This window comes from Loxodonta africana, chromosome 11 (assembly GCF_030014295.1).
Source record: "Loxodonta africana isolate mLoxAfr1 chromosome 11, mLoxAfr1.hap2, whole genome shotgun sequence".
Lineage (NCBI taxonomy): Eukaryota > Metazoa > Chordata > Mammalia > Proboscidea > Elephantidae > Loxodonta > Loxodonta africana.
This window is the reverse complement of record NC_087352.1, coordinates 10,138,442-10,165,671: the sequence shown is the minus strand read 5'-3', so window position 1 is coordinate 10,165,671 and position 27,230 is coordinate 10,138,442. Positions and strand designations below refer to the sequence as shown.

The window sequence follows — 27,230 nt, the reverse complement described above, 5'->3', positions numbered from 1 at the left end:
TGTTACTCATTTTTTTTTTAATTATCATGATTTTCAGATCAAAGAGGAGCCCATTATACATAATGAACACATGCGATATAATTATCAAACTCTCACAAGTTTGTTTTTGGGGGAAGAACATGGGGTACGTAACTTGACAGCATTAATGTCCTTAAAATATGGCATGACCCTTACCTCAAGAGAGCTGGTTAAGAAAAATATTGGCTACAGCACTGAGAGGACAGTCATCAAATCTGGGGTGAAACTGCAGAAAATCAGGTAATAATAAAGGTCGACCAAAAAAATTGTCATTGGTAATGTGGTGTAGTGAATTACTTCATATAGCCCTCTAGCCAGGGCCTTGTAACTTCCACAAAATGATTAGGTGGGACAATGCAAATAAGGTGCTTGTAGACCACCAAGGGGAATGGGTAGCTTCGCTAATGCAAATAAGATCGAACTTTGCGTGGATGGGGGGGTGCAAATAAAGTGCATGAAACCCTCGTAGGGGATTGGTCAGTTTTGCCATTTCAACAGGCCTAAAGGGAGACAATCCTCAAAGCTGGAGAGGGGGGACATCACTACTATCCAGACGAGGACCCAAGAGTGGTGTGTGTCTTCTGCACCAGGATCCCTGCACTGAGAAACTCCTAGACCCTGGAAACAGAGAGTTGTAACATCGGAGACGACACGAGATGACAAGCAGCAGCAACAAGCATGGTAGAGTACAGTGGCAGAAAAATGGTGATGGCTAAAACTGGACACCAGCATGAGACATCCAGCTGGCTTCATGGCCCACAGAGTGAGGCTACTATAGTGGCATGCTGGCCCACAGAGCAAAAGAATTGAGCACCTTCAGAAAGAGGGCTTGATGGTAAAGTGGGTGCCTCTGGGTACCTGATGGCAGAGCTAAAGTGCTTTGTCACACTTGCCAAGCACAGTAGAGGTCAGACTGAGAGCAGGTGCCCAGCTGCAGTAGCCAAGAAGCAGCTGTACCGACTGAAAAACTGTATCCTGAGTTGTTCCTGTTACTTCCAAGTTTATCCTGACTCTGGACTGTAACCAATAATTCCCTAATAAACATCATAATCATGAATATGGCCTGTGAATTCTGTGTGGCTATTGCAACGAATTAAAGACCCCAGTTAGGCAGCAGAGTGTGCCACGCAAGGTGTCAGAATTGGTAAAAAGGCTGGTATCAGACTGGCAAAAAGGTTACAGAGTGGAGGTATGTCTGACCTCTACCTCATATGAATCATTCTTGGATTGAGGATGATGGTGATTACCTCTCCTCCTCCTCCTGAAGTTAGAGCAGTTCTGACAACACACAGTTTTTACAGGTAACTACTTCTTACACTCTCAAAGTGTTATGGGAAAGCTCTGCCTTAACACCATTGAATACCCATTCAATTGTTTAATACGGAGTGACTTCTTACAAGGTTAACAATGTTTTTATAATGTACTGCCAGAAAAACATCACAGTAGTTCAATTTATACTATATATGACTGATTGAACAGGACATAGAGGCCCAAGGAATAAGGTCCAACTTGAATACAGAGGCTATGGAGAGGACAGGAGCCAACTGCAATACGCTGTTGTTGTGCTGTCAAGACGATTCAGACTCACAACGACCCTACAGAACACAGTAGAACTGCCCCACTGGGTTCCTTAGGCTATGATTTTCATGGGCGCAGATTGCCAGGGCTTTTCTCTCATGGAGCCCCTGGTGGATTTAAACTGCCAACTTTTATTTAGCAGCAGAGCGCTTAACTATTATGCCACCAGGTCTCCTTTGGAATCTGCTGCTGCCTGATTAATATTACACATTACAGTATTGAGTGGTTTTTCACATTTAAACTAGTGTTTGTTTCCTTGAATATTCATTTTTACTGGTATGCTTTCTGGTTAAATTTTCAATTATTATACACTGTATCTTTTTGATTTATTTAAAAAATAAGCATGAACATACCTATAAAGACTAAGTAATAAAGTTCCTGCCATCAGAGAGCTCACATTCTAGTGGATATTAATTTTGGTATGTCCATCATTATACTTTTAAGACCAAATCAAACTCTTATTCTTTCCAAGGCCTATTTCTTGAGTGTTATCCCATGAATTCCAAAGTTCTGACTGAAGCCTTACTGCACCATTTATAATGTTCTGATATGTTCTTTGCTGAATGTCAGACTTTAATAAAACAAATGTTTTCTCTTCTGAGACCTGATGATTGTAAGAATTCAGGTTGCACATAAAACTCATTAAACCCACTGCCATCAAGTCAATTCCGACTCATACTGACCCCACAGGACAGGGTAGAACTGCCCCAGAGAGTTTCCAAGGCTATAAATCCTTACAGAAGCAAAATGGAGCCACTGGTGGGTTCAAACTGCCAACCTTGGGGTTAGCATTGAAGCACTTTAACCACTGCACACCAGGGCTCCTATACGTTGCACATGAGATTTTTAAAACAGTCATTTCATAAAATTGTTTCCTGTGAGAAATCTGATCGTCTTACCTGTATCATCATTTTCAGAATATTTATCAGTAGCATGAATTTTGTGATTTCTTTGATGTGATTTCAAACTGAAAATCTGACACACATCTCACACTACTACAGTTTCTCCCCAGTGTGGACTCTCTGATGAGTTTGTAGTTGTGAAGATCTACTAAAGACTTTACAACATACATCACATTTGTATTGTGTCTCTCCAGCGTGGACACGCTCATGATGTTGAAGACTTGAGGCCTGACTGAAGTACTTACCACACTTCCCACACTTATATGGTTTCTCTCCTGTGTGGACCCTCTGATGCGTGTTAAGATTTTTGCTCCACTTGAAGCCCTTGCCACACTCTTGACATTTGTATGGCTTTTCTTCATTATGGACTCTTTGATGGGCTTGAAGATGTGAATTTTGACAGAAGCTTTTCCCACACTCTTCACATTTGTAGGGTTTTTCTCCACTGTGGACCCTCTGATGAAGCAAAAGGTGTGAAGCCTGCCTGAAGCCCTTCCCACATCCCTCACATTTATAGGGTTTTTCCCCAGTGTGAACTCTCTGGTGAGTTTGTAGTTGTGAAGATCGACTAAAGACTTTATCACACACATTACATTTATACGGTTTCTCTCCAGTGTGGACACGCTCATGATGTTGAAGACTTGAGGCGTGAGTGAAGTACTTACCACACTCCTCACACTTATAAGGTTTCTCTCCTGTATGGACCCTCTGATGAGTGTTAAGATTCTCAATCCATTTGAAGCTCTTCCCACACTCTTCACATTTGAATGGTTTTTCTCCACTGTGGACTCTCTGATGGTCCTGAAGATAAGAAGCTTGCCTAAAGCCCTTCCCACACCCCTCACATTTATAAGGTTTCTCTCCTGTGTGGATTCTATGATGAGTTTGAAGATTTGATCTACTACTGAAGTACTTTCCACACTCTTCACATTTGAACGGTTTCCATCCACTGTGTACTCTCTGATGAGTCAAAAGATTTCCAGCCTGCCTGAAGCCCTTTCCGCACTCTTCACATTTGTATGGTTTCTCACCAGTATGGATCAGCTGGTGAACCTGAAGTCTTGAACTCCAATTGAAGCATTGCCCACACTCCTCACACTTATAAGGTTTCTCTACATTGTGGATCTTCTGATGGATTTTAAGATACGAACTCTGGCTGAAACCCCTCCCACACACATCACATTCGTATGGTTTCTCTCCAGTGTGGACTCCCTGATGGGAATGCAAATTTGAATTGTAAATGAAGCCTTTTCCACCCATGTTACATGTGTATGATTTCTCTCCAGTGTGAACTCTCTGATGGGCCTGAAATTGCAAAGGATGAATGAAGCTCTTACCACATGGCTCACACTTGTAACGTTTTTCTCCTGTGTGAACTTTCTGATGGATATAAAGGCATGAGTTACAAGCAAAGCTTTTCCCACACTCCTCACATTTGTAAGGTTTCTCTCCCGTAGGGACCATGCAATGAGTATTAAGTGCTGCTTTATGATGAAATTTCTTACCATGTGTATCACATTTCAATGTTTTCTCCCCAGTGTGCCTTCTCTGATGTTCCTGAAAATGCAAAAGATAAATAAAAGCCCTCCCACATTCCTCACAATTATAAGGTTTTGTTCCCGTGTGGCCTTTGCAATGAGTACTAAATGTCGTTCCATCCCTAAAGGGTTTCCCACATTCTTCACATTTGTGCCGTTTCTCTACAGAGTGCATATTCAGATGACTTTGCAGATGTGAGCTCTGACTAAATACCTCACCACATTCATCATACTGATAGTGGTTCTTTCCCATGTGAATTCTCTGATGATTACGAAGTCTTGAGATATAACGGAATCTTCTTCCACACACACTACAGGTGAGAGACTTCTCTTGTGAGTGTAATCGCTGATGACGATTGAAGCTGGAGACATCTCTAAAGGTTTTTCTACACTCGTAACACTGGAAAATGTTCTCTCCTGTATGAATAGTAGATAGTCCTCCCACAACAGGAGAGGGTGAATCACCTTGTTTGTAAAACTGAGACCTACTGATCACAGAATCTTGACACCTGGTTAAGTCATTGACAATCTGTTGCCAGATATGTGAGCTGGAAAGCTCCTCGTGTGCTCCTGCTTGTGGGACAATATCCATCTGCTTTCGGTTCTTGCCTCCTGTAAAGACAGGGAATTCAGAGATATAGACAGGCGAAAGATTTGTTGAGAGCCTTCAAGACCTCATACTTAGATAGGAGATGAGACATTTGTGAACCCAGAGACGGTTCAGTTGATCTTTTCCACTGCATATCATGTTCTCTTGTTTACATGCCATCAAAATCAAGAGTAGATGCACTGGCCTCCAAACCACCCAGCATTAGGAACACTCAGCAGACAACACCTAGCCAATTATGTGAGCAACAATTTAGCAATAAAAGCCTTAATTAAAAAAATGGTAATATACAAATTGTTCACCTGTTGCTACTTGTATTAAATTTCAATTAGTGTAAAATCTTGGATAATAAATAATGCAGATGGAAAAATCATATTGAAAATAAAAATGAATCAAGGTGTACAATTTGTTGTGTATATTTTCACTGCATTAAAAGAAAAAATATAAGAACTTTAAGGAAAAAGAACAACACAATCAAAAGCTTGCATAACTTCTGATTTTTTTTTTCAGTAAACTTCTCAATTAACAAAGGAGCCCGTGTGGTGCAGTGGTTAAGCGCTAGGCCACAACCATAAGGTCAGAGGTTCGAAATGTCAGGCACTCTTAGGGAGAAAGATGTGGCATTCTGCTTCTGTAATGATTTACAGCCCTGGAAACCCCATGGGGCAGTTCCACTCCATCACATTCTGTCGCTATGAGTAGGAATTGATTTTACGGCAGTGGGTTTTTGAAGGAAATTTTTACAGAGGAGAAAGTCACTTTCTCCCTGTAGGAATAGTCAATTAAAAGCTGCCTCATTTGTTTCAGTAGGCATTTGATCAGTTTGTGTGGAACTCTGTCTTAGGTTATTTTATTGCAAAATTACTTGAATGACTAAAGATGTGAGAGGCCTTCGAATGGCTGTAATGACTTGCAGATTTAGCAGAGAAGCACACTATCCTTTACTGACTAAAATGCTGAATAGAAGTAGAGAGTGCTCCTTTAGCTCCTGCTGATAAGATTCCTTCATGAGGATAAAGGAGGAAAAAAGTTGAAGTGATGACATACACTATTCTGAAACCAGACAGTATTTCAGACCTTCGTAATTTCCAGGAATAAATCTGAAAACAGTGCAAGCTAATCTTTGACAACAGAGACAAAGCTGCAGAGAAATAAAAGAACAGGGCACAGTGGAATTTTCTGAAAGCCAGTCTTACAGAGGGAGTTACATTTTGGCCTGGAGCTCTACCCAGATAAGATACTTCCACGGATGGTTCCTTACTTCTTTGAGGTCTCTACTCAACTGTCAGGGCATCGATGAGTTCAATGTAAAATAATAAACCCTCTCCACAGCCAATTCACCTCTGGCAATTTCCCCCTTGACTCTATTCTACACAGTACTTATTACCATATGACATTCTATCTAGGCCATTTTTGTTAATTGTATGGCTTTCTGACTACAATGCAATATCAGTAAAAACAAGCATTTATACTATTTCCTGCTTTATAACCGTGTCCAGAAGACTACCTGGCACATGGTGGGCGCTCAACAAATGCATACTAAATGAATAAATACATCCCTCTTTGATGTTTTCGTGCACATTTAAGTCAAGTATAGAAATAAAAAGGCTTTTTCAAGTAAGCTCTGTAAAAGAGGAAAGGAGCAGGTAACTGCAGTTTTGCAGGGAAACTGAAAGGTCCACCAAGAGTGATGCTGCTGAGGTGAAAATCAAAGGTAGCAAAAATCACTTCAGTGAAAAGAAACCCCTAGGGCCTAGGCACAGGTTCCTTCTGAGGCTGTGGGCTATTTGAAAACCGTACTACAAACCAATGGATATAGACAAACTGACTACTCACAACAGTTTTCAAACGGAAGACTGCAGCCCACCAGTGAGTTGTGAAATAAACGTAAAGGTATACAATAAGCATTAAAAAGAAAGAAAGAAACAGAACCATAATCACAAGCGAAAACAAAAATGTCACTATAGGAAATGCGTTCTAAAGTCACATACATGTACACAAACATGAAGTGTTTTCACTGATTTATGAGAAGACATGGTGTATGCTTGAAAACATTGGAACGGTTTTGTTTAGGAAGTTATGAAGTCCTTAGTTAAGGAAAACATTCAGATGGAACACTGAGATGATCAGAAATATAGGCAACACTGAGTTATGTGACTTGTGGTACTCTTGCCTTAAATCGGCCCCCTCTAGCACAGGGAAAGGAAAACCCAGGGGTAGTGACGTGGATATGGACTTTGGAAGAGCAAATGCACTACAACTGTCAAATCTTGAAGGGAAATTAAGCTGGCCTGGTTATTGTCTAAGACCCCAAGAAGGAGAGACTTTTTTTTTTTTTTTCCCTTGGAGGACCTGTCTCAGAAGTAGACATTAGAATCCTCATACAAAAATTGAGTATTTTGTTCCAGAAATGAATCTGCTCTCCTATGGAAGGCTCCAGGAAAGCGTATTACTCAGCACAGTCACAACCACAATGTTAAAGTGTTTTCCTAGGATGTGGTCAAGTGCATATACATACTCACCACAAGAGCACCTAAGAAACCACAAGTTGGCTAGGTGTTCATCAGAAGACACCAAATGTTCTGCAACGGCCTCATTCACTCTGGTTTGTACATAACCTATCAGCTATCTCCATGAATCAGGAAGACAGAGAGGTCCCTCTGTACATTAACTCAATTCCTTAAGTCAACAAATATGTACAGATACTTGCCATATACGAGGACAATTCTAGGCCCTGAGGAGTCAGCAATAAACAAAATAAAAATCTTTTACTCTTGGAGACAACATTTCATAGGAGTGACAGGTAATAAGTAGATAAACAAAAGATAGCTGTGAAAAATAAGACAGGGCAAGGAGAGTAAAGAGAGGGTGGTATTTTAAACAGGGTAGACAGACAAGGCCTCTCTTGTGATATTAAAAGAGAACAGTCAGAAACCTGATGAAGTAAGCAAGGTGGTGAGGAAGATTTTAGGTGAAAGAGTATTCCAGGCAGAAGGAGAGCAAGTAAATGAGGCAAAGGCATCCAGTAGGCAGAATAATGGTTCCACAAAGATTTCCACATCTGAATTCCTGAAACTGAAAATACATTCGGGTACATGGTAAAAGGAAATAAGGTGGCAGATGGAATTTAAGTTGCTCATCAGCTAACCTTAAAACAGGAAGATAATCCTACAACATCTGGTGCACTCAATATATTCAAAAGGTCCTTAAAAGTAAAGAATGAGGAAGAAGAGTGCGAAGAAAATGTGACCACAGAATGGTCAGAGTGATACAATGTTGGTGGCTTTGCAACTGAATGACTGCGGACACAATGCAAGGAATCTGGCAGCTTGTAGAAGCTGGAAAAGGCAAGGAAATGGATTTTTCCTACATCCTCAGGAAATAAGACAGCCCGGCAGACAACCTGATTTTAGCACAGTGAGACTCATGTTGGACTTCCGAACTATGGAACAGTATAATTAACTTGCGTTGTTTTAAGTCACAAGTTTTCAGTAACTATTTATAGTACCAATAAGAGAATACTACAGTATCTGTGATACATCTGAGAAACAAGGAGGGCAATGTAGCAAGCACACACTGAGCAAGAGTAAAAAGATAAAATAGTGTATTCATAGTGGCAGTAGGGCCTGAAGACCAGACCACGTAGGACTCCGTGAACCACTCAAAGAAATATAAGACCACCAAGTGTTTTGACTGTTACGTGTCTATCAGTTTCTTGCACTATTGGTGTCACATGTTGCTGTGATGCTGGGGGCTATGCCACCAATATTCAAATACCAGCAGGGTCACCTACAGTGGACAGGTTTCAGCTGATGTTCTGCACTAAGACGAACTAGGAAGAAGGACCCAGCAGTCTACTATGGAAGACAACTAGTCAGTGAAAACCTTATGAATAGCAGCAGAACACTGCCTGATATAGCACTGGAAGATGAGCCTCTCAGGTTGGAAGGCACACAAAAGATGACTGGGAAAAAGCTGCCTCCTCAAAGTAGAGTACGCCTTAATGATGTGGATGGAGTCAAGCTTTCAGGACCTTCATTTGCTGATGTGGCACGACTCCAAATGAGGAGAAACAGCTGCAAACACTCATTAATAATTGGAAAGTGGAATGTATGAAGTATGAATCTAGGGAAGTTGGAAATCATCAAAAATGAAATGGGACACACAAACATCAATGTACCAGGTATTAGTGAGCTGAAATGGACTGGTATTAGTCATTTTGAATTGGACAGTCATACAGTATACTATGCTGGGAATGACAACTTGAAAAGGAATGGTGTTGCATTCATCGTCAAAAAGAACATTTCAAGATCTATCCTGAAGTACAAGGCTGTCAGTGATAGGATAATACCTACATGCCTACATGGAAAACCAGTTAATACGACCAGTATTCAAATTTACACACCAATAACTAAGGCCAAAATGAAGAAATCGAAGGTTTTTACCAACTTTCACAGTGTGAAATTGATCGACTATGCCATCAGGGTGCATTGATAATTATTGGTGATTGGAATGGGCAAGTTGGAAACAAAAAAGAAGGACTGTAGTTGGAAAATACGGCCTTGGTGATAGAAATGATGCCAGAGATCGCATGATTGAATTTTGCAAGGCCAATGACTTCTTCATTGCAAATACCCTTTTTTCACCAACATAAATAGTGACTATATATACGGAGCTCAACAGATATATATATGGAGCTCACCAGATGGAATACACAGGAATCAAATCAACTACATCTGTGGAAAGAGATGATGGAAAAGCTCAGTATCAGTCAGAACAAGGTCAGGGGCCGATTACAGATCAATTGCTCCTATGCAAATTCAAGTTGAAACCGAAGAAAATCAGAACAAGTCCACAAGAACCAAAGTATGACCTTGAATATATCCCGCCTGAATTTAGAGATCATCTCAAGAATACATTTCACGTGTTGAATACCAGTGACTGAAGACTAGACGAGATGTGGAATGGTATGAAGGACATCATACATGAAGAAACCAAGAGGCATTAAAATGACAGGAGAGAAAGAAAAGACCTAAACGGATGTCAGAAGAGACTCTGAAACTTAAACGTCGAGTAGCTAAAATAAGATGAAGCAATGATGAAGTAAACAGCTAAACAGAAGCTTTCAAAGGGCTGCTCAAGAAAACAAAGTATTATAATGACATGTGCAAAGACCTGGAAATAAAAAACCAAAAGGGAAGAACACCCTTGGCATTTCTCAAGCTGAAAGAACTGAAGAAAAAATGCAAGCCTCGAGTTGCAATACTGAAGGACTCTATGGGGAAAATATTAAACAACACGGGAAGCATCAAAAGAAGATAGAAGGAATACGCAGTCACTATACCAATAAGAACTGGCTGATGTTCAACCATTTCAGGAGGTAGTATACGATCAGGAACCAATGGTATTGAAGGAAGAAGTTCAAGCTGCACCGAAGGCACCAATGAAAAACAAGGCTCCAGTAATTGATGGAATATCAATCGAGATGTTCCAACAAATGGATGCAGTGCTGGAAGTGCTCACTGGTGTATGCCAAGAAATTTGGAAGAGAGCTACGTGGCCAACCAACTGGAAGCTATCTATATTTATGCCTATTCTCAAGAAAGGTGATCCAACCAAATGTAGAAATTATCAAACAATATCATTAATATCACACAAAAGTTAAATCTCACTGAAGATCATTCAAAAGCAGCTGCAGCAGTATATCGACAAGAAACTGCCAGAAATTCAAGCCAGATTCAGAAGAGGATGTGGAACCAGGGATGTCATAGCTGATGTCGTATGGACCCTGGCTCAAAGCAGAGAACACCAGAAAGATGTTTACCTGTGTTTTATTGACTATGCAAAGGCATTCAACTGTGTGGATCATAACAAATAATGGGTAATAGTGCAAAGAATGCGAATTTCAAAACACTTCACTTTGCTCATGAGGAACCTGTACATAGATCAAGAGGCAGTTGTTCAAACAGAACAAGGAGATACTTCATGGTTTCAACTCAGGAAAGGTGTGTGTCAGGGTTTTCTTTCACTATACATATTCCATCTGTATGCTGAGAAAATAATCTGAGAAGATGGACTATATGAAGAAGAACACAGCATCAGGATTGGAAGAAGATTCATTAACAACCAGCATTATGCAGATGACACAACCTTGCTTGCTGAAAGTGGAGAGGACTTGAAGCACTTACTAATGAAGATCAAAGACCACAGCCTTCAAAATGGATTAAACCTCAACATAAAGAAAACAAAAATCCTCACAACTGGACTAATAAGCAATATCATGATAAATGTAGAAAAGATTGAAGTTGTGAAGGATTTCATTTTACTTGGATCCACAATCAACACCCATGGAAGCAGCAGTCAAGAAATCAAAAGATTTATTGCATTGGGCAAATTTGCTGCAAAAGACCTTGTTTAAGTGTTGAAAAGCAAAGATGTCACCTTGAAGACTAAAGTGCGCCTGACCCAAGCCATGGTGTTTTCAAGCACCTTGAATGCATATGAAAGCTGGACGATGAATAAGGAATACCGAAGATTTGACACCTTTGAACTGTGAATATTGAATATATGATGGACTGCCAAAAGAAAGAACAAATCTGTCTTGGAAGAAGTAAACCAGAATGCTCCTTGGAAGCAACAATGGTGAGACGATGTCTCACATACTTTGGACATGTTATCAGGAGTAATGAGCCAGTGGAGAAGGACATCATGTTTGGTAAAGTAGAGGATTCACAGAAAAAGAGGAAGACCCTCAATGAGATGGGCTGACACAGTGGCTCCAAGAATGGGCTCAAGCATAACAACGATTGCCAGGATGGCGCAGGACCAGGCAGTGTTTTGTTTCATTCTGTTGCACAAGGGGTAGCTATGAGTTGGAATCAACTTGACAGCACCTAACAAAAACTACAAGTGTTTTAAGTACAGGATTTACTTAACTCGACTTACATTTCACATAGATCACTTCAATGACTACATGGCAAACAGAATTTAGGTGAAAACAGGTGTAAGTGGGGCAGTGAGTACAGAGGCTGTTAAAATTATCCAGGAGAGAGGTTTGGCAATTTGGATCAGGGCAATGGCAACAGGGGAGGCAGAATGTAAAACAAATGGACAGTGATCTATAAGGATTCCCAGTGACTGGTTCTGACCTGAATTCCCATGTCTTTATGTTGTCGTCTTCATCACTGAAAGCCTTTTTCCCTCTTTCTAAGCATCATACAGAAACCCTGGTGGACCAGTCTTTAAGAAGTATGGCTGCTACCCAAAGGCTGGTAGTTCAAATCCACAGGCACTCCTTGGAAACCCTATGGGGCAGTTCTACCCTGTCCTATAGGGTAGCTAATGAGTCAGAATCGACTCGACTGCAACGGGTTTGGTTTTTTGTTAAGTGCCATATAGGAGCCCTGGCAATACAATGGTTAAGCGCTCAGCTGCTATCCCAAAGGTGGCAGTTCAAACCTACCAGCTGCTCCATCAGAGAAGGATGTGGAACTCTGCTTCCATAAAGATTACAACTTTGGAAACCCCATGGGGGCAGTTCTACTCTGTCCTACAAAGCTGCTAGGAACCGAAATCGACTTGACGACACTGGGTTTGGTTTTGGTTGGTTGGAATTACCATGCATCACGTTTAAAGGGTTGGAGGCCTGTGAACTGTAAAACAAACCTTTCTGAAGTAAACCCTGATATTTTCTACTTTGTTTTATCTCATAGAAAATTGTTGGTAGGAGAGTCAGTTACGCAAACTGACGTGACTGTTCCAAGACCATTCAAATTCTTGAAAATCTGAGGAGATAAAAACCCTCCAGAGAGAGGCTGTCCTTACCCACTGACACCAGGTTCCTGAAGTTCTCAACCATCACATCTTGGTACAGCTTCTTCTGGGCAGAGTCCAGCAGCTCAAGCTCCTCCTCAGTGAATACCACAGCCACATCCTTGAAAGTTACCGATTCCTACAACATCGAGCACAAGTACACCCAGTCTTAGAACTATTACCCACTTGAAAAGGTTGGGAGAATGGGGAAAGTTTCTCCAGATTTCCAGGAACATGAGTCAATGCATAGATTTCCCAGTCCTTTTCCTACTATCCTGCCAGTGCCATACACTGGTTTTCTTTACCTTCACCCGAAGCACCGCAGTGAATGAGATCCTTGGATTTTTAATGTAGTCCTCATAGTAAACCCCGAGAACTCTAATGTTGCATGCTGGGACACACTTGGTTTACTTTTTCATTCATATTACCAACTGCCTCAGAAAAGATGGTCCATTTATTTTCAACAGAATTAGACAGCACCCACCATCCTCCTACCACACACACTGACTCTGGGAGCACTTTTCTTTAAAGTTGCTAAACTAATAAGCTTTTGGTATGTCCGTCTTGGACAGGTACATAGTACACCCTCTCAACACTCAAGGAATACACCACATCCGTGAATTTCAACATTTTATGCACTGAGTTGTTCCTACCATGCTTGAATGCACATTACCATGATGTGTCCCTTACTAGCCATGTGACCTTGGTCACGTTCTCCGGCATTATCTTTCCTGTTTATGTAACAGTTCAATGGTTTGTGCAATACAAGTTTCTTTCAAGGACACACAAGGAAACATGTACATATATGTATACACACAGACACAAACACATATCTCTTGGAACACTTAATAAGTATTATCTATTACTATTAAATTATCGTTATCATAATTGTTACGTATTTAAACCCAGTTCATGGCTGAATAGTACTCCAGGTGAGACACAAAGAATTTGGTTGGCCTTTGTCCCTGGGAGGCAGTCTCTAAACCCTTGCAATTTCTACAGCACTGGACTATTTTTGTTATTTCTGATGGTCCCCTGGAACCACACCTGGTAGTTTAGCCTAATGTGATGACTCAGGATGGGGACTAGCCTCACCAGAAAGACCACCATGTGATCAGTGGCTTGGAGCTTTGACACATGTAATACCAGCCCAAATTCCAGGACACGAGGATGCCTTGATTCTGAGTTCAATCATGTGGCCTTGATTCAATCAATCATGTCTATGTAATGAAATTCCAATAAACATTTTGGACACCAAATACAGGTGAGCTTCCCTGGTTGACAATATTTTTCATACTGTTACACATTGATATACCAGGAGTGCAAACTCTCCGTGAGGACAAGGGAAGCTTCCAGGCTGGGACACGTCCTAACCTCGCCCTATGTCTCTCTCCCCTTGGCTAGGTTTGATTTAGAACTTTCTGCTATAATAGAACTGTTGTTATAAGTATAGTCTATCTTGAGTTCTGTGAGATATTTTACTGAATTACTGAGCCCAAGAGAGTAGTGAGAACCTCTGAATTTGTAGGTAGCTGGTCAAAAGTGAGATTGTTGTCAAGTTTTCAGTAGGTGTTGGAAGTAAGAGCAGTCTCGTGGAGTACTGTAGCCTTAACCTGTGAAGTATGGCTTAATTACAGGTAGCCAGTATCAGACATCATTTCTACCATAAGACTGGTAATCTATACTTATTTTTTCTAAAAAATACAAAATATCATTTTATGTAGATTTTACTCTCTGCGAGAAGAATGAACAAATCTTTCTTGGAAGCAGTACAGCCAGAAAGCTCCTTAGAAGCAAGGATGGCAAGAATTGATCTCATGTACTTTGGGCATGTTATCAGAAGGGACCACTGCCTGGAGAAGGACATCATGCTTGGTAAAGTAGAGGGTCAGCAAAAAAGAAGACGACCCTCAACAAGATGGGACTGACACAGTGGCTGCAACAATGAGCTCAAGCAAAGCAACAACTGAGGATGGCACAGAACCGGACAGCGTTTCCTTCTGTTGTGCATAGGGGTACTAAGAGACAGAACCGACTCGACAGTACCTAAAAACAACAACTCTCTATCTGATCATTTAAGAAATTTCGAATGAAAATTAAAATACCAAAAAATAAGCACATTTAAAATTGTTATCACATAATGGCAGATTTTCTTCGTTCTTCAGTTATCTTTCAAGAGAGTATAAGTATCCCTGACTCTACATAAGATGGAAAAGCAGGTTAAAAGTTTTTAAAATATTTTTTGTAATCTGATTTTTAAAACTCTCATTTATTCAATTATAAATGAATACCATCATCTTTTCATATATTCATTGGTCAGCTCTATTTCTCCTTTTTAACTTACCTATTCATGTTTTTTGCCTATATTCCCATTGATATTTTTATTTACACTATGACCCTGTAATAGCTGTATGATAAATTTATATCTTTTTCTGGCATACATACTGTGAATATCTCTACCCCAAGTTGCTATTGCTATTTTTTTTCTTGTAACACTGTGTAACGTTTTTTCCCCCGTGGAAGAATTTAAAAATTTTAAAGGACAGCCACACTAATTGTTGTACTTGTCTGGATGGGGCTCTGAGTGCATCAGTGCACTTGAGGAGGTGGACTTCAGAAGAGAGGAAGTGCACAGTGAGGAGCCAGGGGAGAAGCAGTGTCACCTGTGGAAATCATCACTGAGGACTCCACTCCAGGCAACCCACAGTACGGGATACAAGTCCCTATAAGGAAAGCTCTTTCTCATTCTTCTTGTCTCACTCTTTCACTGAGCAGAATGCCTAACTCCCCTGACCCGTGGTTTCCTGTGGGAATCTCAACAGGTTTCTCATATTTCACATGTTTACAAAGAAAAAGACACCAAACACCTCCTCACTGAGTTGTTCTGAGAAGTAAATGCAGTGACAGAACGCAAATGCCTGGCAAATCTTCTAGTATTATCCTGGGATGTTTTAAACTAAGTTACGCAGTACTTTGAGAAAATGAAAGAAAACATGAAGAAAAAAAAATAGATCAGTAAATAAAACACACACAAGGAATGACTCTGACATGGGAAAGCAGAACCCAAGTCTTCCTAAGTGATAACATCCAACGATATTCGTGTGAAGCAGCAGACAGGCCCTGTTGCACTGTACCATATTTGGACAGTCTATCTACCTGTAAAAATGGCACGAGGGTGGTGCCTGACCATGTCTAATTTCACAAGGAAGAAGAAGAACCGAGATCAACAGCCCAAGGCTGATTCCTATGAGTCAGGGGTCAGACATCCCTCCTCTTTCCACCATCTTTAACAATTCTGATACCAACCATCTCTCCCACAGCACTCTCTACTTCTCTGCTGGGTTCGATAATTCATTGCAATGGCCACACAGATCTTGCAAACAATACTCATGATTATGGGGTTTATTAGGGAAGTAACAATTATAATTCAGGTTCAGGAACACTCAAGATACAGCTCTTCCATCAGGGCAGCCCCTTCCCAGCCATGCTCACAGATACACCTCTCCCTGGCCCTCTGCCTCTGCCCAAAAGCACTCCATTTTCCTACTCCATGTCCCGGGAAGCCCACTGAGCAGTCTCTCCCACCTCTGCTTCTCACCGTCTTCAGAGTTACATCTCTCTCTCTCTCTCTCAGGTATCCTGGTTCCAGAAGCTTCTCAGCTCAGGGATCCCCGCGTACAAAGGACATGCTCTCTACTCCTGGCTGTTCTTTTTTGGTGGTGATGGGATCTTCTCTCTCCCACCTCTGGGGTGACTCATTTCAAATCCAGTGGGATGGCAAAACTGACCAATCTCATTGGTGGGCCACAATTACCCTATCACACAGTCCCGCCCAGTCACTTGGGTGGAAGTTACAAGACCATGGCAAGAAAGGCACACAAAGGCGATCCACTGCACTACACTATTAAACAGCCAATGTGCCATATGAAAAAGTACTTTTGACATGTGGTGCACTGGCTGAAGAAAAGGAGAATTTTTTTCAGAATTGAGGTTTAGGAAAAAATATTTTAAAGAACAATCTCATTGTAGTCTTATTTAAAACAATAAAATTCTGGCCATCAGAGGTACAACTATTGGTGTCTACTCATCCAAAGCAAACAAGAAAGAAGGAAACCAAAGACTCAAAAAAGAAACTAGTCTACAGAACTAACAGTCTACACAAACCACGGTTTCATCTACCCTGAGACCATAACTAGATGGTGACCAAATACCGCTATTGACTCTTCTGTTCAGGACCACAATAGATGAACCCTGATAAATGGGAGACAAATATAAAACACAAACTCAAATTCATTAAAAACCAACCAACAAACAAACTTACTGGACAAGCTGAGACTGGAAGACTCCCAAGACTACGGCCGTGAGATACTCTTTAAAGCTAGAAGCAAAACCAGCCTGCGGTCACTGACTGATTCACAGAATAAACAATATTACTCGTGAGTACTGTGATCCTTTAAAAAAAAAAAAAATCATCTTCATGACATTAAACTATTAACAATTACCTAAAACAATGATGAGAATGTAAGGCGGCAGAGAAACTAGATTAATGGAAACAGAACAAAAAGAACACGAACACTGAGGATGTTCACAGATGAGGAACGTAACCAATTTCACTGAAAAATCTGTATAGAAATTGGGGAATGGAGACCTAAATTGCTCTGTAAACCTTCACAGAAAACACAAAAAATATTATTAAAAAAGAAAAAACAGAATTCCTAAGTCACTTAAATGTCTAAAGTAACAAGTAGTTAAAAAGTACAAAGGTGCAGCAATTCAACTGGAAAATGATGTACCCACAAAAAATTATTGTTTCAAAATATCAAGTGAAAAATGAACAATTTAAATGTATATAATGAATACAAATAATTTATAAAACTACACATGAAAAAGGATATGAGAAAATAGAAAAGCTAATAAGTGAGTAAGGACGTAGTTAAGTGTGAGAACTAACTATTCCTATTCCTTCTTTTACTCTTATTTTTGAGAAGAAAAAAAAATAGAAAAACAAACAAAAAAGTAAAACAAAAACAAAGCAAACACCTGGAAAGCAATAGGTCCACAAATGTCTGTTGTTCTCCTTGAGTTTTTACAACAAAAAGAAAACCGAGCATCCAATCGGAATAGGGGGAAGGCGTTTTAAGAGCGAAAAGGCAAAGACCCACTCACCATGAACGTGCTCATTTTTCTTCCTACTTCTGGTGTTATTCTGAGTCCTGAGATACACAGAGTCCTGGGAACACTGAAATAGGGAAGGAGAAGGAAGACATAAAAAGGTGGCTCACCTTCATGAACGCATATTGTGAATTAACCCCTTCACCTAGGTGGCTACACTTGCACATGGCCTGATGTGCAGAGCATGATGTGGACACCAGATGTCCTTGACCCCTTTCTGTCCAGGTTCACTGAACACTCTGCACAGCTACACACAGTGGCCCCCTCACCAGTGTTGCCTTTTGACCTCCAAGGTAGCAACTGTGATTCTGGTACAATAGCATTTCAGACAATATAACATACTGAATAAGAGTCAGCTCCAGGGTCAATATATACCAAAAACCAAACCCACTGCTATCGAGTCGATTCCGACTCATAGCGACCCTCAGAACAGAGTAGAACTGCACCACAGAGTTTCCAAGGAGCGCCTGGTAGATTTGAATGCCGACCTCTTGGTTAGCAGCCATAGCACTTAGCCACTATGCTACCAGGGTTTCCGGGGTCAATATATATGTGGGTTCAAAACCTGGTATAACTTCTCACTAGCTGTGTCATCTTGAGCAAATTGATAATAACTCTTCCCATCAATTCTGTTATAAGTAACGTTCCCCACTGACGGGATTGTTGCAACGTGGAAAACTCTTAAAACTCTATTAGAGTTCTTATTTCTTTGCAGCTATAGAACAGCACATGATATTCTGTAGTAGGCATTATCCTTAAAAATTTAATTTCTACCAAAGGAACATGGTCAGATATGTGGACTTCTAGTGTGACTGCTGCCGAGTGGAGGTCCCATGTCTCCTGTGAAAATCTGTTAAATGGGCTTGACTGTGTTCCCTAATAAACTGTTGCCTTAACAATAACATTTAAATTGGCATAGACAACTATTTTCTAAAAGGTGTGAAACAAGTGAATTTTCTAACATTAAGCAAAAAAATTCCTAAAAAGGCCTTTTTATCAACACAAAAATGTGCACTACAATTGCTGGCAACTCTTACATCCCTGGATGTTTTCAACTAAAGGTATGCATTTCCTTGATAAAAGTAATTGAAATGTGGAGGAATAAAATAGATCAGCATGGTTGGAGAAAAATAAAACACATTAGCTTTTACTAAAAAACACAAGATCCTGGAAAAAAAGTTTCATGAAGCCACTTTGGAAAACAGTTTGGCAGTTTCTTAAAAAGTTAAACATGAAACTACCTCAACCTAGCAATTCCCTGTCTAGGTATCTACCTAAACCACCCAAAACACCAAACCCGTTGCTGTCAAGTCGATTCCAACTCACAGCGACCTTACAGGAGAGAGTAGAGCTGCCCCATAGGGTTCCCAAGGAGCACCAGGTGGATTCAAACTCCCGACCTTTTGGTTAGCAGCCTTAGCGCTTCCTTACTATGCCACCAGGGTTTCTGGCATCTATCTACCTAGGAGACTGAAAACACATGTCCACTTAAAGACCTGTCCGTGTAAAGACTTCCATGTGTATGCTGATAGCAGCATTAATCATAAAAGCCCAAAACTGAAAACAAGAGTGGGTTCTGAGTCCATATTGACAGAAAATTTACATGTGAATTAATAAATAGATAAGAAGTGGGTCTTTACGGAAGAATGTCCAATAATAAATGTATCTCTCCAAAATTCATTATCTAAAAAAGGTAACAATAACCTTTCAGTAGAGAATTCTGACAGAATTGAAATCACCTTAGCCAAGTGAACGAAATTGAGATCACCAATACCGGGTGAAACCCAGATCATTGGCCTCTTGGAATGTTGCACTGAAAGGACTCTTTACTACTTCTGTGGTACTGCTGCCAAAAAGGCGCCAGCAGAACCGAAACATGAAAAAAATCAGATAAACCCCAAATTAAAGCCTTCCTCTAAAATACTTGCCCATACTTTCCAAAAACAAAAAAAACTGAAGAATCATTCTAGACAAAAGGAAGAGTACAGAAACATGACAACTGGAGGTAATGCATAAATTAGACCCTGAAACTGGGAGGAAAACCTTTATGGAAAACTTATTTTGGGAAAAGGGAACAAATTTAAATAAGGACTGTGGATTAAATAACATTTCTTACATAACATTACCTAACAGATAAGAGTATTAACTACTTTTATCTAGCATAACATTTAAAACCATCTAGTATTTTATGACATGACAAATTGGTGGTTTAATGGTAGAATTCTTGCCTTCCACATTCAAGACCAGGGTTTGATTTCCAGGAAATATACCTCATGCACAGCTATTACCCTACAATACTGAACAAGTTTCAGGGACCTTCCAGGCTAACACTGAATAAATGCAAAGATCTGGTGATCTACTTTTGAAAACCTGCCAATGAAAACCCTGTGGGGATCACTACAGAACACTGTCGGATCCACAAGCAATCAAGGCAATGGCACAGGCTAGGCAGTGTTTCTTCCACTGTGCATGGGGTCACTACGAGTTGGGGCCAACTGTGAGGCAGCTAACACTATATTATGCTAAAACCCTATAACCAGCCCCTAACTTTCTCTTACAAAGCCATCCCATGATATCCTGCTGTGTGTGGGCTTCCTTGCTGCAGCAAGATAAGCAATCTGTTTTTGACCACAAGTGGCCAAGTTTCCACACCAGTAGGCCTAGAAGATGGTGCCTCTGCCCAGGGCCAAAGAATCTACACTTGTAATTCAGCAAGCAGGGCCAACAACTAGAGACGATGGCAGGGCCACTGCCCAGATGATCTGGGAAGAACAAAGGATTATTTGTGACTCTTGAGAGCTGCTGTAATTTGATCTGTTGGGTTTTAGACTTGCTTGGCTCCAATTAGCCCTTCTTTGCCTCCAGTATCTCTTATTTGTAAGCAAAAGGTCTAACTTGTACCTGTTCCACCATTGTTACTCCAGAAAAACTTGTATTCTAGATTTCACAAGTTCATGGATAAAGAGGAATTTTGATCCAGGATGGAATATGCCTGAAGTGTCACTCATATTTGATTTAGATGATTCAAAAGATGAAATTTTGGATCTACAATTGACTTAAGATTTTTGGGATAATGTGATAGGGTGACTCTGTTTCCACGTGGGAAGGACATGAATTTTGGCGGTAGTATGAATTAATAAAATCAGCTACATTTGTGGAAAGACGACATATAAAAGCTCAATATCATCAGTCAGAGCAAGGTTACAGGCTGACTGTAGAACAGGCCATCAATTGTTCATGTAAAAGTTCAAGCTGAAGATGAAGAAAACTAAAACAAGTCCACAAGAGCCAAAGTATGACCTTGATCATATCCCACCTGAATTTAAAGACCATCTGAAGAACAGATTTGACACACTAAACACTAATGACTGAAGAGGAGACGAGTGGTGGGATATCAAGAACACCATACATTAAGAAAGCAAAAGGTCATTAAAAAGACGGGAAAGAAAGAGAAGACCAAAACAGGCCTCAGAAAAAACTCTGAAACTTGCTCTTGAACAAAGAGCAGCTAAAGCAATTGGAAGAAATGATGAAGTAAAAGGGCTGAACAGAAGATTTCCAAGCGCAGCTTGAATAGACAAAGTATTATAATGAAATATGCAAAGACCTGGAGTTAGATAACCAAAAGGGAAGAACAAGCTCAGCATTTTTCAAGCTGAAAAAACTGAAGACAAAATTCAAGCCTTGAGTTGCAATTTTGAAGGATTCTATGGGGAGAATACTGAACGATGCTGAAAGCATCAAAAGAAGATGGAAGGAATATACAGAGTCATTATACACAGAAGTCCAAGCTGCACTGAAGGCACTGGTAAAAAAACAAGGCTCCGGGAACTGACAGAATACTAACTGAGATGTTTCAACAACTGGATGCGGTGCTGGAAGCACTCACTCATCTATGCCAAGAAATATGAAACAGGGCTGTCTGGCCAAACCACTGGAGGAAATCCATGTTTGCGCTCATTCCAAAGAAAAGTCAGTCAACAGAATGCAGAAATTATCAAACTGTATCATTAATATCACACGCAAGTAAAATTTTGCTAAAGATAATGCAAAAATGGTTGCAGCAGTATACTGACACGGAACTGCCAGAAAGTCAAGTAGAATCAGAAGAGGATGTGGAACAGGGGATATCTTAACTGATGTCAGATAAATCCTGGCTGAAAGTGAAAATACCAGAAAGATGTTTACCTTGTTTTACTGACTATGCAAAAGTATTCAACTGTGTGGATCATAACAAATTATGGGTAGCTTTGTGAAAAATGGGAATTCCAGAACACTTAATTGTGCTAATGAGGAAGCTGTATATAGACCAAGATGCAGTCTTTTGAACAGAACAAGAAGATACTGCATGGTTTAAAGTCCAGGAAAGGTGTGAGTCTGGGTTGTATTCTTTTACCATACCTATACAATCTGTATGCTCAGCAAATAATCTGAGAAACTGGACTATATGAAGAACTCGGCATCAGGATTGGTGGTTGTTGTTTTTGTCAGGTGCCATCGAGTCGGCTCCGACTCAGAGTGACTCTATACAGAACAGAACGAAACACTGCCCGGTCCTGCGCCATCCTTACAATCATTGTTATTTGCAGCCACTGTGTCAATCCATCTCGTTGAGGGTCTTCCTCTTTTCCGCTGACCCTCTGCTCTGCCAAGCATAATGTCCTTTTCCAGGGACTGATCCCTCCTGACAACATGTCCAAAGTATGCAAGACTCAGTCTCACCATCCTTGCTTCTAAGGAGCATTCTGGTTATACTTATTCCAAGACAGATTTATTCATTCTTCTGGCAGTCCACGGTATATTCAATATTCTTCACCAACACCACAATTCAAAGGCATCAATTTTTCTTCGGTCTTCCTTATTCATTGTCCGGCTTTCACATGCACATGATGCGATTGAAAATACCATGGGTTGGGTCAGACATACTTTAGTCTTCAAGGTGACATCTTTGCTCTTCAACACTTTGAAGAGGTCCTTTGCAGCAGATTTCCCCAATGCAATGCGTCTTTTGATATCTTGACAGCTGCTTCCATGGCTGTTGATTGCAGATTCAAGAAAAATGAAATCCTTGACAACTTCAATCTTTTCTCCGTTTATCACGATGTTGCTCATTGGTCCAGTTGTGAGGATTTTTGTTTTCTTTATGTTGAGGTGCAACCCATACCGAAGGCTGTGGTCTTTGATCTTCATTACTAAGTGTTTCAAGTCCTCTTCACTTTCAGCAAGCAAGGTTGTGTTATCTGCATAATGCAGGTTGTTAATGAGTCTTCCTCCAATCCTGATGCCCCGTTCTTCTTCATACAGTCCAGCTTCTTGGATTATTTACTCAGCATACAGATTGAATACGTATGGTGAAAGAATACAACCCTGACGCACACCTTTCCTGTCTTTAAACCAATCAGTACCCCCTTGTTCTGTCCAAACAACTGCCTTTTGATCTACGGAAAGATTCCTCATGAGCACAATTAAGTGTTCTGGAATTCCAATTCTTCCCAATGCTATCCATAATTTGTTATGATCCACACAGTCGAATGCCTTTGCATAGTCAATAAAAGATCAGGATTGGAGGAAGACTCATTAACGATCTGCAATATGCAGATGACACAACCTTGCTTGCTGAAAGTGAAGAGGACTTGAAGCACTTACTGATGAAGATCAAAGACTCCAGCCTTCAGTATGGATTACACCTCAGCATAAGGAAAACAAAAGGTCTCAGGACTGGACCAATAAGCAACATCACGACAAACTGAGAGAATACTAAAGTTGTGAAGGGTTTCATTTTACTTGGATCTACAACCAACACCCGTGGAAACGCCAGCCAGGAAATCAAACGATGTATATTGCGCTGGGCAAATATGCTGCAAAAGACCTCTTTAAAGTGTTGAAGAGCAAAGATGTTACTTTGAAGACTAAGGTGCGCCTGATCCAAGCCACGGTACTGCCAATCACTTCATATGCATGCAAAAGCTGGACAATGAATTAGGAAGACCAAAGAACTGATGCCTTTGAATTATGGTGCTGGTGAAGGACTGGGCAGTGTTTCATTCTGTTGTACACTGGGTTGCACTGAGTCAGAAATGACATGATGGCATCTAACAACGTGTTTACATTCTTGAGTTATTGGTAAATAAGAATTTTTTTCTCTGCTTATTTCTGTATTTTCTGAATTCTCCACTACCATGTTCTATAAGAATACAAAATACGTCTCCCGCTAGGCCATTCCACTTCCATTAGGGCCTTAGACACCCATGGCGCCCACCCAGAATGGCATGACCCTAAAGCACAAGTTCCAGAAGGATGGGTAGTGGCACATGGCGGCATGATTCAACCAGCCAGCATGGAAGATCTGCAGACAAGATGCCCAACATGCAAAGGCCCGCACCATCACCTCGTTCCCTGCATCCTGACCTATTCAGCCCATACTGCAGTGCCACACAGCGCAGTGTCACACCCACATCTGAGTTGCCTGGGGCTTCAGCTTGAAAGAGCTAAGGGTGGCTGCCATCCACAAGATGGTAGCCCTGACCATTGAGATCTCTGTGGATCTGCATAGGTGGAACAAGTCCATGGAGTGCCTGCAGGCCTATGTGGAGCAGCTGAAGAAATACTACTCCAAGTTCATCCTCTTCCCCCCAAAAGCTGTCCATCCCCCCAAGAAGGGAGACTGCTCTACTGAGGAACCCAAATTGCCCATCGAGCCCACGCGCCAGTGACATATGGACATATGGAATGTCTACAAGAAGGGGAAATTCCAGGTCATCACACAGGCAGATGAGGAATAATGGCACTGGCCAGCCTTGCATCATGTCAATGATCAGCTCTTTGGGATCCATGCTAAGAGGGCTATCGAGGGTGTAGAGTGGGACATGGAGAAGAAAACGTAAACCTCTGTCAGGGATCGTTAATAAGAAAGCAGTAAAGCCTCTCCAAAAAAAAAAGAAAACAAAACATTCTTTGGAATCAAATGAAATGAAAATGATTTTTAAAAGTCATAAAAATGTTCAATTCCATTAGCTTTGCTTTGAAGGTACAATCAATTTGATTCCAGCCAGTTCTCTCTGGATCATGGAGAATATTTCCCAGAGATAAAGAACTGGGCTCTGGTCTCAGACTGCTGAAGTTCCAAACCCAGCTCTGCCTCCTACTAGTTGGGTGAGTACAGGTAAATAACTCATCTTTAAAATAGGGAAAAATGCGGTACCACTTCACAGAGCCATGGAGTGGAACCATGTAGTGTTAAAAATAACCAAAACTCAAAGAAACTGAAACGTAAGGTTTACTCTGAGCAATTATTCTATATGCATATAGACAGAAAGTATGATTCCAGAAAAAGTAAATGGTTGAAACTCAGTTAGTTACAAAGGGGCTTATAAAGAGAAAAGGGGGCATCCACCCACCACTGGCCAATCTCAACATAACTGACTGAACCCTGGCCTCCCCTTTTACTGAGATCAAATGATATCGCGTGACAGGGTAGATGCAGGCCTTCCACCCACCTTCAACTAACCATGCCTTTTGAAATCCAAGCTTAGTTTAAGTCAGGCTTCTGGAAAGAAGAGATCAGCAACTCTGGGTAAAAGAAAAGCCACTGGCAGAATGAAATTTGGTTGGGGATTTCTTTATAGCCAATATTTGGTTTCATGGGTAAGAAAACCTTAAAATCAAATAAGGTGAATGTTATTGGTATTTCTCTTTGACAGTACTAATTTGCATAGAACCCTTAGAATAAAACCCTTAGAACTCAGCAACTAAATCTTAACCCATGCTATAGTGCCTGTCACATACTCTACAATACATGTGAAAATCTCTGTGGAAGAGGAATCCCAAGTTCTTATCACTTGGGGCTCTCCTACCAGTAATAGCCAAGGAATTGCTGCCTCCATCTCCCGCAGTCCTTTTGGAGAAGCAGGGCTGATGAAAGACAGGAGACTGTGAATTACAATTACTGCATTACTGTCTCCTACACACCACAGTTCGTTCTTCTCACTCTGACCAGCTGGAAGCAACCCTCTCCTTCCTAAAGAAAGAGCTCAAAGGAGATCCAGGAGGATCTCACTTCCAGCCCGACTCAAAGACAAGGGCCAGGGCCACTGCAGCTGAAACTCTGACTGCATGCCTGATTCAAAGGGTTACAAAGAAATGAAAACATACAGGATTCATTCCAGCAGTTAACCTCTATACACACAGGAAGACTCCTCTGTTTAGGAAAAACAAGGGGGCCCAATGAAGGGCAGTTACACTGACATTCTTTTTTTTTAATTGTGGTTAAAGTATATATATAAAAATATTAGAAACACATCAAACTCCACATTTACAATTCACTGTAGCTATAACTGATTACAGGTTTTGCAATCAGGTTTTTAAGAAAAAGAGGAGGAAATACAATAGAAAATATCTTTGGCTTTTATGAATCAGATTGTTTGAACAACATCCCCTTTCTGAGAAAAGCTGGCAGCAGGATACTAAGTGGGCTCTGGCCTGGCCAATCCCCCATTCATTTGTACAATTCCTCAAGTATAGACTAGAGGTTTCAAAATAACAAAGCACCTCAACTGCTCAGGAAATTTCGAAGGCCTAGAATTGTCCTTTCAGGAAACAAGGGCAAAGTCTAAATTACTTTTTGGCGAACTTAAATTCTCTGCACAAACTTTAAACAGAGTTTTGGTTAACCTATGTCTTATCACAGAGAGGTCTGTGAAGAAACACTTGATCACTGAGTCCATCTGGGCCTCAGTTTCCTAATCATTAATCAGGACACTAGAGACACGCTTCTCAGGAAATTAAATCCTAGTACTAAAAACCAGAAGGCCGCCATAAGTGGGAGTCGACTCTTCCTAAACAACGGGTTTTTTCATGGGTAACAACTAGGTGTCAACACTCATCACGTGCGAGGAATTGTTTTAAGGCTTTTATTTATGCTACCTCTTTTAATTGTCAAAACAATTCTAGTATGAAAGTACTTGTTGTTTCCCGTCCAGTCTGTTAGGACTCATAGCGGCCCTACTGGACACAGCAGACTGTCCCATTGGGTTTTCTAGGCTGTAATATTTACGGGAACAGACAGATCAATATGAGTCTTTTATCCCGAGGAGCGGCCGGTGGGTTTGAACTGCCTACCTATCGGTTAGCTGCCCAGCATTTAACATTATGCCACCAGGATCCCTTCAGGAAACTACCAATATACAAATATAAAAAATATACAAAATCGCACGGGAGACACAGAGAGAAGTAACTCGACCAATGGTGTACCGAGAGGAGCTGGCAGCGCGGGGGCAAGGTGAAGGAAAGTGGATTAGGCGCTGAGAGCGCGGGCGACCACAAATAACGCGAGGCACGACCCCCGCCCGTCCCCAACCCGGGGCCGCGCGAACTGCCCGAAATGGAAAAGTTTCCGCGAGGAGAACGCAAACTGCCACCCTCACCTTTCAAACCTCCATTTGAGCCGCGACTTCTTTCAAGCAAATCTACGTCCTAGTCATTGCAGGTCCCCAAAACTGGTACAGAAAGTTCGGAATGGTCTGGAGCCGCTGAAGAAATACCCACCACGAGGAAAAACATGGCAGGGACCTCCCACTACTGGAACGGAAGTGCCCGGTAACGACA

The 27,230-nt window shown here is 41.0% G+C and overlaps 1 protein-coding gene across 1 annotated transcript; it reads right to left on the bottom strand.

Moving 5' to 3' along the window:
• On the bottom strand, positions 1-27,230 carry LOC111747575 (zinc finger protein 234-like). The gene is made up of 4 exons (XM_023543128.2): positions 27,050-27,230; positions 17,622-17,694; positions 12,468-12,594; positions 1-4,648 (listed from the first exon to the last, which is right to left on the bottom strand). Exons 2-4 carry the CDS (start codon positions 17,634-17,636, stop codon positions 2,592-2,594), a joined length of 2,199 nt encoding a protein of 732 aa, XP_023398896.1. The 5' UTR covers positions 17,637-17,694; positions 27,050-27,230; the 3' UTR covers positions 1-2,591.